Below are 14,070 nucleotides of genomic sequence, written 5' to 3' on the forward strand. Positions count from 1 at the left end.
GGGCTGCCATGAGTGTGGGAGCACTGATGCATGGGACAAATTCTTAGTGACTCTGGGAAACTAGACAGATGTCTTCCTCGCTATCTGATAGTTTAATGGCACTGTACAAACATAAGTGATCTAACAAGGCCAGATCATTCAGGATTTGGTCCCTTATACTATCTGTAGCTGAAAAGACTACTTTTGAGCTCTGGATGGTGTGATGTGAGTGCTGTTCCATACTGCTCTGAACATTACTCGGCTCTTTGGCAGTTGTCCGAGTTTTCAAGACAGAACTGGTTGGAACTTTAAAATTGAATACAGTATTGTTCAGCATGTATACCATTTGCATATTTAAACCCTATGAAGGAGTCTGATGATTTGCAAAACAAAATACAGGTAGAAATTTGACAGACAAATAGAACACAGCCACTTCCCTCACCCATACCATAAGAAAAGATAGTTCTGAAATTCTCAGCTGTTACTGCTCTCTATCTCATTCCACCATGACTTGTTTTAATCACTTTGTCCACTGGAATAAAACACCCAGCACCAATAACTTACAAGAGGAAAGGCTTATTTTGGCTCACAGTTTGCCGAGGTTTCAGTCACAGTCAGCTGGCTCCGAGGCAGGGCAGCATGGCAGAGGGTTAGCTGCTCACCTGATGGCAGCAGTGAAGCAGACAAACAAGGGAGGAGCCAGGAAGAGAGAAACATCCTTCTGTGTTGGGCCCACAGTGCCCTGCTGCTTCTGACCAGACCCCACCCCTTTACAGCAATCACCTATGATGCCTTCATGACCCAGTTTCCTTCCACATGAGACTGTGCGGGACAACTTAGATCTAAAACAACATTTGTCCAAAGAATGACAATGCTAACTTTGAGAATATATTAGACATAGAAATGAAAAATAGTGCAAGCAAAAACAGTCCCATTGTAGCTAGGATTTTCCTCTTTTTTAATGAAAAAAGGTCCCAATATCAGAGGTCAAAATAGTATCCATATAGTCATCTGAACAAAGAATTGCAAGTGGTTTTAGCTCAAGTGAACTGATATATTTTTAAGCCTCTATAACTCACATTCAGCTGATACCTCTTCAGTGTGACTCATTTCTAACATACTTAAATAAACTAACACAAGACTGATGAGTCTCTCAAAGGGTGGTCTGAAAGATACGTGGCTCAGCCCTCCTGCCATGGAGTACACAATGCCTCCATCTCTGACAACGTAGTTTCCTCTGGAGCAACAACACAGGTGTTCAGTTCTTCCCACAGGTAGCAAAAGTATGGAGAAAGGAGCATGAGAGAGAGTTAGCATAAAGATAGAGTCAATTTCTTTATACAATTTAGTAGAGACCCAGAATTTAAGTGAAAAGTTACTTTAAGGTAGTAACTAGAATAAGGATGTCTAAGATTGGATTGATAGAAATAGTAACTTAGATGGCTGTGCATTCCATTAGAGAATCAGAGGTCAGGGAAAAGCCATCCCAAATTATGTCATGCCTTCCAGCTTGAATGTTCAGCTGGCTTTCACCAAGTATTGTTGAGTAATTTTTACAACTAAATTGAATCATGCTTGTGTGTATGTGTGTGTGTGTGTGTGTGTGTGTGTGTGTGTGTTGCATATCTGTCTCTTTGTGTGCATGTGTGTATGTATAAGAAGAGTTTTTCTTCAAATTCTTGCCCTGTAGAAAGATCTGATATGCTGCACAAGTACAGCTCAAATATTTTCTTAATATGTCTTGTTACTATGATAAAGGGCAGGCTGACAGTTTTCTGGGTAATACTTTCATAACTTTAAACAAGAGATAACCCCTGTTTATTTTCCAGAAATTTCTGATAAACAATGAAACACATAAATAGGCTATATAGAAGGTACATTATGAGGATAATATTTTATTATCTGTGACAGTATATGGAGAGGCATTAATATTACTTTGCCCACCTAGTCTCTTTCTCTCTCTCTCTTTTTTTTTTTTTGTACCGGGGATCAAACTCACGACTGCGTGCTTACAAGGCAGGCGCTTATGCCACTGAGATAAATCCCCAGCCCTCGTACCTGGTCTCTTGAAATTCACCCCAAAATTCAGGATTAGTGGGAACAAACTGACTGAGAAATTTAAAAAGTGAGGAAATCCATAGAGAATAATTATGGTTTAATATGATATTGTAAGTTTCTTCTTTCCATCTCTTTGACATCTCCCTTTAATTCTGAATATTTATTAAATTTTTATATATCAGTAAGTTAAGATAAATCAAAAGGAGCTGGCTGTTCGTAGAATTTTGCCATGAGTTCTTGGATAATTTGAAGTATGATAACTAAATTTGTGAATTCATGTCCTATACAGTTTTTAAAAAGCAAGGTGCATGCAATTGCTCCCTTGACATTACAGTCCTCACAATTCAAGGCATTATCTGTATTAGTCACCTAGCATCTGAAAGAGGTGCAGGCAGGGCTTTATCAGGCTGCCCAGGACTACTGCTCCCTTCTGTACTATTTTAAGTATTGGAGCCTATGTCCATCAAACATCCTTACACTGGAGAGAAGCCTAGTCAGAGTGACAGATAGAAAGACAACTGCTCCCAAAAGCAGAAGTACCTTCATCTCAGGTGTCTGGGACCTCACTTGATACTATACTTTTAGCCCCTCTTGCACTGGGATGCAACGATTATTCAAGTTGTGTTTCTTGCCATCTAGAGGGCCACTCTGCAAAGGGGTGGAAAGGTGGGTGAAAGTAGGATGCACTGCATACTCCGGGTTGTCAGTGTAGTTAGTACGGACTGCGGGTCCATAAAAAGCATTTGGAAGAATTTGTTACCTGACCTGAGTCTTAAAGGATTAGTTAAGTCAGGTAATGGTTATGGAGAAGCAGACAGATTTCCAAGCAGTCACATAAGTAAGAAACTGTAGGATGTGCTAGAGAATTTCAAAACATTCAGTGTTGCTGGAACATAATGTTTAAGCAATACTAGCAAGGTCAAAACCACAGTGGGGTTTCCTTCTCCAAAGGAAAATGGACTTCCATCAAAGTAATACCTGGGTTTCTTTAGTTGTGGCGCAAGATCTGACTGGACTGCTCTGTGTCCATCCACGCTCCGACAACCTGCACTCATGCAGTTACAGATGGAAGGCAGAAGGTAAGAAGAGGAGGCTGAGCACCTCAAAGCACGGACACAGGGAGGTGAACTGAAAAGCTAGGGTTCAAAAGTGAGAAAAGAAAAAGAGAAACAGAAGTTTTATAAATATGACTCTTGCTAGGAATTTTTACTGATTTTTCAGAAAATTGGCAAGGGGTAATTTAGAAGCTCAACCTGGATATCATGAACAGCTAGCTGCACAATCTATAAGAAAGCTATCCTGCACACTTCAATTCATATGTACTTTGCTTTGCCCTCTTGAATAGGTGGAGCATAATGTCTCTCTTCCAGAAGCAGGGATAGTCCTTGGTTCCAAGGAGAGGTGGAAATTTAAATTCACCCATTTTTTGGGAGGACAGGTCACAGCTAATCCAGTTTTACCTTTACAGTTTGTCTATCAGGGAAACAGTGCAGACTTTCAGGAGAGAAGTTGTGCAGCAGAAGAGGGGAGAGCACTGGCTGTGGATCCTAGAAAATGGAGGTTCAATGTGATTCTGCTGCATGGTACCTGGCACAAACTACCTGGCCTCAAAGAGCCAGGGGTTTCAGACACCTAATTCATGGGGTTGCTGGAAGACTATATGAGCCTGTGTGTATGTGTAAGCATTTATATGCAAACACTGCTCCCCTTCTGTAAGAGCACATGCAATTAGAGGAAATAGGAAGACCATCGGAAGAATAAAAGCATGAAAATAACTCACCCTTTGGTGGAAAAAGCATCTGGTAACTTCAGTGTGGTAGAAGAAGAGGTCTGCTTTTCATCTTGTATCTTCAGCTGTATAGGACGTTTTACTCCCCAAAAAATGTCCAGCATTCCTTCAAGGATTAGTTTCCCATCTTTAGTCTAAGGAAGAAACCAACAGTCTTCATGATGTTCTTGTAATCAATCCTTAGAGGAGATACATGTTTTAGCTGAAGATGTAGAAAGTAGGTCCATAAGAAATGATAGTATGTTAGAAAATTTTCAGGGGAAATTGTCTGGCTTCTTAATTTACCTGTAAAATAGATATATTTTTGAAACATTCTTTTATTGTCAGAAATACCTACACTTGGCAAAAAGAGCAAGTCATATTGTAATGTCATTTCCAAAAAAGGGCATACTATATAAAAATGCTTTCTGACCTCCGTGATTCTCAATTAAGTGAAATTTTGATGCTTTAATTCTGTTTCATTGAAAATTACAGCAGGCTTAAAACTGTACCTAATTAAAATCAGAATAAACAGCTATTGAGAAACTTGGCAGCTATTTACTCATTTTTAAATGAGCAAGTAGGAAGAGTTTAGCTCAAAGTTAATGTGGAACAAGGAAAATTATGTGAACAAACACTAAAATGCAAAATATTATAGAAATGATGATACTTATGAAAAATCAAAAGCATCTGAATAATTATTTCTAAATTAGAAATAGTATAACAACAGAAGGAAAAATACAGGGAAAAAAGTCAAACAGGAATATATATTTTTACTGGAGATATATTTAGTTCTATATAGATAGAGAACATATAGTTTAATCCAGTTATCTCTTTTATACATAAAATGTTATTAATGTTTATTCTTATACACATTTTAGAAACTAAGAAAAGTCATATGTCAATCATCTGGTACCCATTCTTCCTATGAAAAGTCAATTTTCAGGTAACATAAATGACTCTATTCTCATTAGAAAGCATAGTGAAAATCCAGACTCGAGTCAGACCTTTATTTGAACTCTGGCTGTGTTACTTCCTAGCTGTGACCACCTAACCTGGGCTTCCTAATTTACAAAATGGACATCATAATAACCCCTGATTTGTAGCACCTGGCATTCAGTAAGCATTCAATAAATACTGTTGTTATTTCTTTGGCTGGCAAGTCTAGGATGATATAAAATTAGGTACATTTCTTTATAAAGAGACTATTTTATTTAGTATACTAAATGATTCAAATTCAGTAGTAAAAGCTACAGTGCTTTGTAAATATCCTCACTTCCAATTCGCAGCCTGAAGCCAATTCATGGTAGTCTAAATTCCATACTGTGCCATCAAACTTGAAGATTTAAATCAGGAGTATAAAATTCTAATGCTTACTGGAACCAGAAAGATACTGTAAATATATGAAGTGAGTCACACTTGTCATACAAGACTGAGTGAAGGTATCTGTGGAGAACAAAGCTTTAAAATTAAAATAAAAAATGAAGGAAAAGAGAATGGAAGGCAGGAAAACCAAGGGTAACGGCAGCTGATCCCATAAAAACACTTTCTAGCTTCAGAAACTTCCAGAACTATTTTTAAACAATTTAAAATTTGTTCTTATTATGATACAAAAATATTAATTGCAATATAACTCATTTATGCTACAGACACATCATGATTTATTTAAAAATCCCTATTAATAAATAGAGGCTTAAAATATCTTCACATTTTCTCCATTACAAATGATACCACAATGAACATCCTTCCCTACACATCCTGTTTCCTTTGTAGGAATTTATTTGGACAGGTTTCTGCTGAAATTGCTCTTCAAAACATGTTTAAATTTTCCTTTTAAAGTGGAAAGAAAATATGTCAGTAAAATTATTTTAAAAGGCCTTCTGATCTCAACAATGTTTAGAAAGCCACAGATGTTCCAAGACTGATATTTTGTGATACCATCTAAAAATGAAACCCAGAATCCAGCTGAATCTTCACCTACTTATCCCTGATCCTTGTGCTATATGGATTCTAACTCATCCTGACTCTTCCGTAGAGGAGAAATATTGAATTTTTCTCCCCTGTGACTCAGAGCATCTTGAATTTCTTTGGTGAGCTTACCTGTTCACATAAAATATGCAGATTTTTCTGGTTCTCATAAAAAATGTTATAGGTATTCAATAAAGAATTAAGTTGTTCCCTAAAAGAAAATTACATTTGGTTACAATCTTAAGTTTTTTAATAGTAAAAGGCAATGATAGTACTTTTAGTACATAAAGGTTGAGATAAAAAATGGTGAACAGACTCATTTCTATCACTCTAAACTTATTGTAGGTCAGTGAAAACCGAAGAACTCTTAATATGTTAACAGATGATGGAATGCTAATTCTTAAATAAAAATCAGAGAATGGAAAATGACAGCAAGAGTAGTGGTGAGAGCGTATTGTAGCAGGGGGGGCCAGGAGACAGATTTGGTTTCACATTCATTGTCATGTTTTCTAACATTTAACTAACCTAAATCAGGCACCTATTGGGCTCTTGACACCATCTCCCAGGGATGAAGCAATGGCCCGGGAGCGAGTTCCCCCTCCTTGGAGGTGGGTAGCTTCTGACATAGGGACCCTGGCTCCTCCCACGTCTGGCCTTCCCATTGTCCTCTCAGCGGGAGTAAGATGCTCCTTGTCTCTTACCTGGCTTATTGTCATTGCCTCCTAAAATCCTCCCTGCATCTGCTGTGTATTCATAACAGCAGGAATTATTTTAATGCAAACCTGACCATCTTTCCAAGGCTCAGAATTATCCAATACATTCCCATTATTCACAATGAAATACAATTCCTTACAATGACCTGAAAGTTCAAATGTGGTCAGTCTTCTGTTAAGTTCTTGGTACTCTTTCCTGCACTCACTACACTCAGTCAGTGGCTCGTTGGTGTGCCTGGCCACTCTGGGATTCATATATGCTGATTTTTCCACATTTAAGATCAAGTAGATGTAACTTTTGTACAGGACTTTTTTCACTTGGAATTTTCAATGTGCACATTTCCGTGAATCAATATACTTTACACAATTACCACCTAAAATGAAATCCTTCATGTTACTGTTCTATTTCTCAACTGAATTGCTGTAAATTTTTAATGTTAATGAATGTTGCTATCCTAAATAGCACTAAACATGCTGATTTCATTTTCTGGGGGTCTTACTGTGGGATATTTCCTAAGAGTTGTGTCACTGATATAGAGCCTGAAAATACTTTTATAGCTCTCATTTAGTGTCAGAGCACCATACAGAAATTTCAGGTTTACTTGGGAGGTAACTTGTAATATGCTGGGCTTTGAGTATTGTAAAGAAAGCAAATGGAGCTTTATATAATCCCATTCTTTCAGTGTATGACAAATTGCATCGCATAGTGTGGTTAAGTGGTCTTCAAACTATGTACCAGAGAACCATTTCCCTAGCTGAAAAATGTTTCTGTACCTGAAACAGAATCTAAAAGTCTCCTACCACTGAAATAAGTCTCCAGGCAAACTGTGGCCCTGAACTGGTCATTTGTGCAGGGGATGTTTTATTGAGATCTTGTCAATTCTCAAGTGTTTGCTTATTAATTATGGCTATTTTAAATGCTGTAACTGCAGAGTTGAGTGGCTTTGACACCAGCCATATGGTTCACAAAGCCTAAAATATAATATGGCTCTATACAGAGAAAACTGTCAATGCATTGTGTAACATAGATATCTAAGTCCCATATCTTTTTCATCATGAGCAGGATCTTTCTAGCTGAGTATTAATATCACTTTTCAAGGATTTGGGAGTTTGGAAAACTGGAGCTCAGTAACTCAAAATATTAAAATAAAATTAGGTAAATTAATGATATAATATAAAGTGAGAAATTAAAAAAGAAAATTCAGAGCTGTGTGAACAATTATAGAAATGGTGAATGCATTCCAAAAATGCCTTTTTAAAAAAGTTCCTAATTACATTATAGACAGCTAAGTTAGGTAGAAATATTATATGTCAATGCAGAAGATGTAATGCATTGCAACTGTGGGGCAGACACAGATATGTCTGCTGAGGGCTAGACCTCAAGACAAATGATTAAAGGAACGCAGCCAACATACTTCTAAGGATAGACAACAGTGACTGATATTCTAAATAGGTCTCCATTATCTTGGGAAAGCCAGGAAGAGCCACTACCTCACCCCCTCCAGGAAAAGCCTGCTCTGTATTCATGCCCACTTGTCAATGTAACTTGTTTCCTTATTTGACCCTGATTTAATCAGTATTACCTGGACAATTATAATGTTACTGTTGGGCCATAGCTTTGTCCCACCTCATGCCTACCTTGTGATTTCCAATTTTTCTTTACCTTGGACCTGCTTCACCTTGTAGTTTTACCTTATAAAATTCCCTAAAAAAGGCAAAGGCCTGGGCAACTCACTTGGGACCCCTTCTGTCTCTCTCTCAAGATAGTTTTGTTTCACTAGTAAATATATTCTGTTTTTAACCTCTGCTGTTCCTAGAATTCGTTCCTTGATTTTAGAGAACAAGAATTCATATTGGATATCAGATTGGGAGTTTCTTCCCCTTATATCAATTAGATTTATACCTTTATTTATTTTTATTAGTACATGTTTGTGGTACTTAACGATTACAGTTATCATGTGAAGTTGGTACGTGTACCTAACACGTCTTAATCCTCCCTTTTGGTCCCCTACTCCTCCCACTCTTCCCTGCTCCTCCCGACTCTTGGTTCTATATCCATTTACAAAAGCATTATTTCCATCTTTTTCAGTTCTTTTTTCCATCGTCTTTTCTTCTCCTTCCCTCCATCTCTTAATCCCCTTATTTGAGAAAGATCTCCCTACTTCCTACTATCTGTCTTTTATTTTGCTCTTTATTTATATTTTGAGTTTCTCATATAAGACAAACCATGATATTTAAGCTCACGTGTCTGATTTATTTCTCTTGACATTACAATCTTAAGGTGCATTCATTTTGTGTAAATGCCTCAAGTTTATCCTTCCTTATGGCAGAGTGATACTTCACTGTGTATTAGCACCACATTTTCTTTATTCATTTGTTGGCAGACACATAGGTCATTTCCAAGATTTAGTTACAATAAATTGTGCTGCTTTATAGCACGTATGCATGTATCATTGTATTATGATGACTTTAACTCTCTTTTGAGAGGATACCTAGTAGTGGAATAACTGGGACAAATGGGATTCCCATTTTTAGTTTTCAAAAAAGGCCTTTTAATTGTGTGTGTCATGATACAGAGAAACTTTTGAAGACATTTATTTTATGTACCTAATGATGGTGCATGATCTAACTTTACTTGCTGGTAAATAGGGGCCTAGAAAACTGCAGTTACTGTCACATTGGTCATCTGTATCTGATGACAAAGCCTGAACTAGCAATAATACATGGTAGTGGCCAACGTTACGATGCAAGCAAGCCAATAAGTCTCAGTAATATAAAGAAGGTGGGAAAGGTCTTTAAGAAATCAGTGCTACCTGGAGAGAACTTCGTGGGCAAAAACTAAGCAATCAGGATGTGAAGAGCTTGCTAAGTAAGGGAAACAGTATTCACAAGGATGTCAGGTTTGTGGAGAAAATGCCAAGTTGAGTTTCTAAGGGTATAGCGTGTGAAACAGAGAATGGTGAACACCACATATACCATCTTAGGAAACTTAGAATTCACTTTTTGGACAGTGGGCAGCTCGTGAAGGTTCTAAGCAAGCACTAAGGCCTACCAGGTAGATTTTAGCATGAGACGAGAGAGGCAGGAAGGTGAGACTATTGAACTCTCTAGGCTAGAGGTACAAGAATGAGGCTCATGTTCCATAGAAAGGCAACAGAATGCCCCACATATATGGAAAGACCTAGAAAGTACCTCAAATAGCTACAGTATGGGGATTTCTGGCTTAAGAGACTCAAAGTCTTATGAAGGTATTTCCATGTCAGAAAAAGGGATAGCATAACCTATCAGTAGCAATTTTAACAGAATTTTCAGAGTCCATTTGAATGAATGCTTTTCTAAAAAGGAAAAAAAAAAAATCTGTGCATCTTCCCTTAGCGCCAAGAGTTTCCCACCCACTACAGACTAACTGCTTGGCATATGCTGTTCAACTGCCCTAGTAAGACTTTAAATTTGTTGCTAAGAAATAGGTTCTATATTCTGTGTCCTCAGTTTATAAACTTGAGATGCCTCAAAGCCACAGAGAGGCCCCAAAACAAATACAAGCTTTAAGTATACTATGTTAAACAAAAGAAACTACCAAATAAGTAAAGTCCAGAACTCGATTCCATAAGAACTTCAGGGAAGGTCTGTTGTGAATCTGACTCAAACTCTAAGAAAATTGAAGGGGACAGAGTACTTCCAAAGTCATACCTGGAAGTTTGCATTACCCTGGCTCCAAATCCAGACATGAAGCCAATTCAAAAAAGGAACTATAGCCCAATCTCTTTAATGAACATAGACACAAAAATCCTCAGTAAGATACTGGCAAACAGAATGCAACAAATATAAAAAATACTGCACATTATGACCAAGTAGGATTCATCCCAGGATGCCAAGATGGTTCAACATATGTAAATCAATAAATGTAATACATCAAATAAGCAGAAGCAAGGCCAAAAATCACGTGATCATCTCAACAGATACACAAAAATATTTGAAAAAATCCAACATTCATTCATAAATACCTTAGATAGGTACACAAGGACCTTATCTCAATGTTAAAAGTCATTTATGACAATCCTACTGTCAATATATTAAATGGGGAAAGGCTAAAAGCTTACACTCCAAAATCAGAAACAAGATCAGAATGTCTGCTGTCACTACTTTTGTTCAACACAGTAGAGGAAATGTTAGCTAAATGATCAGGTAAGAAAAAAGAATAAAATTTATGTGTAGGAAAGGCAAAAAGTTAAATTATTATTTCCAGTTGCTATGTTCGTTTACATAGAAGATCCAAGAATTCTATCAAAAGACTCAGAAAATTAATAACCAAATTCAGTAGTATATCAGGATACACAATCAACATGTAAAAACCAACAGGGTTCCTATATACCAATAATGAACTGAGAAAGAAATTAGGAAAAAAAACGCCATTTACAATAGAAACTAGAATTAAATACTTGAGAATTAACCTAAACAAGAAAATACACGATTTCTATAATGAAAACCATAGTATTTTGAAAAAGGAGAGAGTATCATAAAATGGAAAGATACCCCATTGGATAGGCTGAACTAATAGTCAAAATAGCCATACTTACAAAATTAATATGCAGACTTAATGCAACCCCAATAAAAATATAAAAATTTATATGGAATCAGAAAAGACCAGAACAGCAAATGTAATCCTGGGCAACAAGAATAAAGCAGAAGGCATAAACATACCTGACTTGAAGTTACATTACAAAAGCTATAGGAACAAAAACAGCATGGTACAGACACAAACAGACTCATGGATCAATGGAATAGAATCAAGAAAGCAGAAACAACCCAGTAATATTCAACTATCTGATCTTTGACAAAGGAGCCCAAAACACACACTGGATAAAAGGTGGTTTATTTAATAAATTGTTCTTCAAAAACTGCCTATCCACACGTAGAAGATTGAATCTACACACGTATATCTCATTTTGTACTAAAATCAGAATGGATCAGAGATCCAAATGTTAAAATAAAAATAATATTCTGTAAAATAAAATTGGTAGAACTTTTGAAAATATAGGTGTTGGTAAGGACTTTCTGAATAGAATCCAACTGCACAAGAAATAGCAACAAATGGGATCATACCCAAATAAAAAGTTTCTGGACAGCAACAACCAATTGAGCGAAGATACAACCTACATGAGAAAACATTTTCAGTTATTCACTGAACAAAGGACTAGTCTAGAGAGCTCAAAAAATTGGACTTCTCAAAAATAAAAGACCCAGTTAAAAATGGGCAACTGAAATCAATAAGCACTTCTTAGAAGAAGTACAAATGGCCAATAAACACATGCAAAAATATGCAGTGGCTATTAGAGAAGTGCAAATTAAAACAACAGTGAGATTCTATCCTACTCCAGAAAAATAGTCTGTTATCATCATCAAGAAATCAAATAGTAGCAATTGTTGGTGAGATTAAGAGGAAAAAGGAAGCCTTCTACACTGTCGGTGGAAATGTAAGCTAGTACAATCCTTATGGAGAACATTAGGGAGATTCCTTGGAAAAATAAATATAAAAATTCCATTTCTTCAAGCTAGTTCCCTTCTAGGTATCTCCCCAAAAGAGTTAAAGACATCATATTACAGTGATACATGCATACTCATATTTATAGCAGCACAGTTCATAATAATGAAATCTTGAAAGTGGCCTGCATCTATAAAAAGATGAGTGAATACAGAAAATGTGGTATGTATATAAACAATGCAATACAATTCTGTCATAAAGAAGGGTATATGAATGGGTGCATCTTAAGGCCATAATCTTACCAAAACAAAGCATACAAAGAAGCTTAACATTTCATGGTTTATATCAGAAACCAAAAATATAAATAAAGAGGAAAACAAAAGGCAAGTAATAGAAAATAAGGAGACGGATCTTTTGCAAAAATGGAGAGCAGAGGATGTGGAGGGAAAGGTGATGAAAAGGGATTAAAATGTGTTATGCATGCATTCCAGCTTCTCATGTAGAATGTAATCAATTATGTACTGTAAACATGTCCTGATTTAAAAAAAATTGAAAAAGTGATATATCAGATTATGGGGATGCTATTTTTATTAAACTGAGGGATGCTAAACTTCCATATAAACTGAACTTGCTAGGTAAATGAATATGCAGAACAAGGAAAGGATCCTGGTAGACTCTGTGGGATTCCCAGAATTCCTGCTCAGAACCTCTGGTGTGCAGAAAGCCAATCTGGAGAGGTTCCTGTGTGTGTGAGTATAGGATAGTGATATGGAGATCCCACAATCTCATGTTCAAGACTCCATTGATTTTAATGAGTAATAGTGACCCTAGCATTAACTGTCAAGTGCTTTTACTTTGTGTCCTGAACTGTAGCTGTTCAGCAATGGGAGTTTCTCACACTCTGGCATTTTCCATGAATAATGAATTTAGCAAAAAGTGAGTTCCTTAATCTTACCAGCTATTTAGCTGAGTAAAGAAATTATTTTTATTTTTTTAAACCATAATACGTACAGACATGGGATGACATGATGAGTGGAAATTAATTCATCTCAATATTAGCTTCAAAAAGAGATTTCCTCTTTGTGTGTGTGTGTGTGTGTGTGTGTGTGTGTGTGTGTCTTTTGCATTTTTATCAGTACCAGGGATTGAACTCACAACCGCATATTTGCAAGGCAGTTGCTTATGCCGCTGAGCTAAATCCCCAGCCCTTTCCTCTTGTTTTTGTAATGATCAGCCACCAGTGGAAACCCTATTCTTTCCCTGGAAACCAAAGGACGCTGTCCTGTTCTTTACTTTTACAATATGAACATGTGCAAAGCACATGTAGTATCACACTCTCTACCTTACACTAACCTCAGAGACAGCGTGTGACATAAACCAACCTCAGGGCAAATACAGCTCAGTCATAGCTGCAGAGGGTATAACCAGCCCTCCACAGTGCCCGGCTGTACTTCCTGAGTTTGCGTGTTGCTACGCTTAAGAGCTGAACCCTAAAACTTCTGACAATCTCCAAGGCAGGATTTAAAACTCCTCATTCATTATGCTAGTCAGTTTCTGTTGTGAAATACCTGAGATCAAAGGAGGAAAGATTTATTTTAGCTCACAAATTCTAGGACATTTGCCTCTTTTGCGTCTGGTCTTGTGACAAGGCCAGGTATTATGGCAAACAATGTAGTAAAGCAAAGCAGCTCAGCTGAAACTGGACCGGATGGGGAGGACGACTGGGGAGCAGAGGAGACAGGTGGGGAAGCAGGAATAGGAAAGAGCCAGAGAGGAAGGGGGTGGGACTAAAATGTATTCCCCAAGACCACTTCCCAATGATGTCTTAGGGGCTGGAGATTAAGCTCAGCAGCATAAGCGTCTGCCTTGTAAGCAGGCAGTCGTGAGTTCGATCCCTGGTACTGATAAAAAGGAAAAAGACAAAAAAAAAAAATAGATGTACTTATTTCAGCTAGGTTCCCATTTCCTCTATCACCTCCCAAAAAGGCCACCAAATAAAGATTCATCATGAATTCACCAAGGGATTGGAAATTAGACTTCTTTCAATCCCTTCTCAAAAGCCCATCAGCAACCAGCCTTTCAGCACAGCAAGTCTTGTGAGA

At 37.2% G+C, this 14,070-nt stretch overlaps 1 protein-coding gene across 2 annotated transcripts in view; it reads right to left on the reverse strand.

The window, feature by feature from the left end:
• Nucleotides 1-14,070, reverse strand: part of Rassf6 (Ras association domain family member 6) — a 65,600-nt gene that overhangs the window by 15,592 nt on the left and 35,938 nt on the right. For both annotated transcript variants that reach the window (XM_063240321.1, XM_063240320.1), the window contains exons 3-4: nt 5,906-5,984; nt 3,818-3,960 (exon numbers count right to left, since the gene is read on the reverse strand). In XM_063240321.1, the coding sequence (XP_063096391.1) occupies nt 3,818-3,960; nt 5,906-5,984 (222 nt within the window). The remainder of the gene's footprint in view (nt 1-3,817; nt 3,961-5,905; nt 5,985-14,070) is intronic.

Source organism: Cavia porcellus, unplaced genomic scaffold, assembly GCF_034190915.1.
Source record: "Cavia porcellus strain 051 isolate PalLab524CR breed Dunkin Hartley unplaced genomic scaffold, mCavPor4.1 scaffold_30, whole genome shotgun sequence".
Lineage (NCBI taxonomy): Eukaryota > Metazoa > Chordata > Mammalia > Rodentia > Caviidae > Cavia > Cavia porcellus.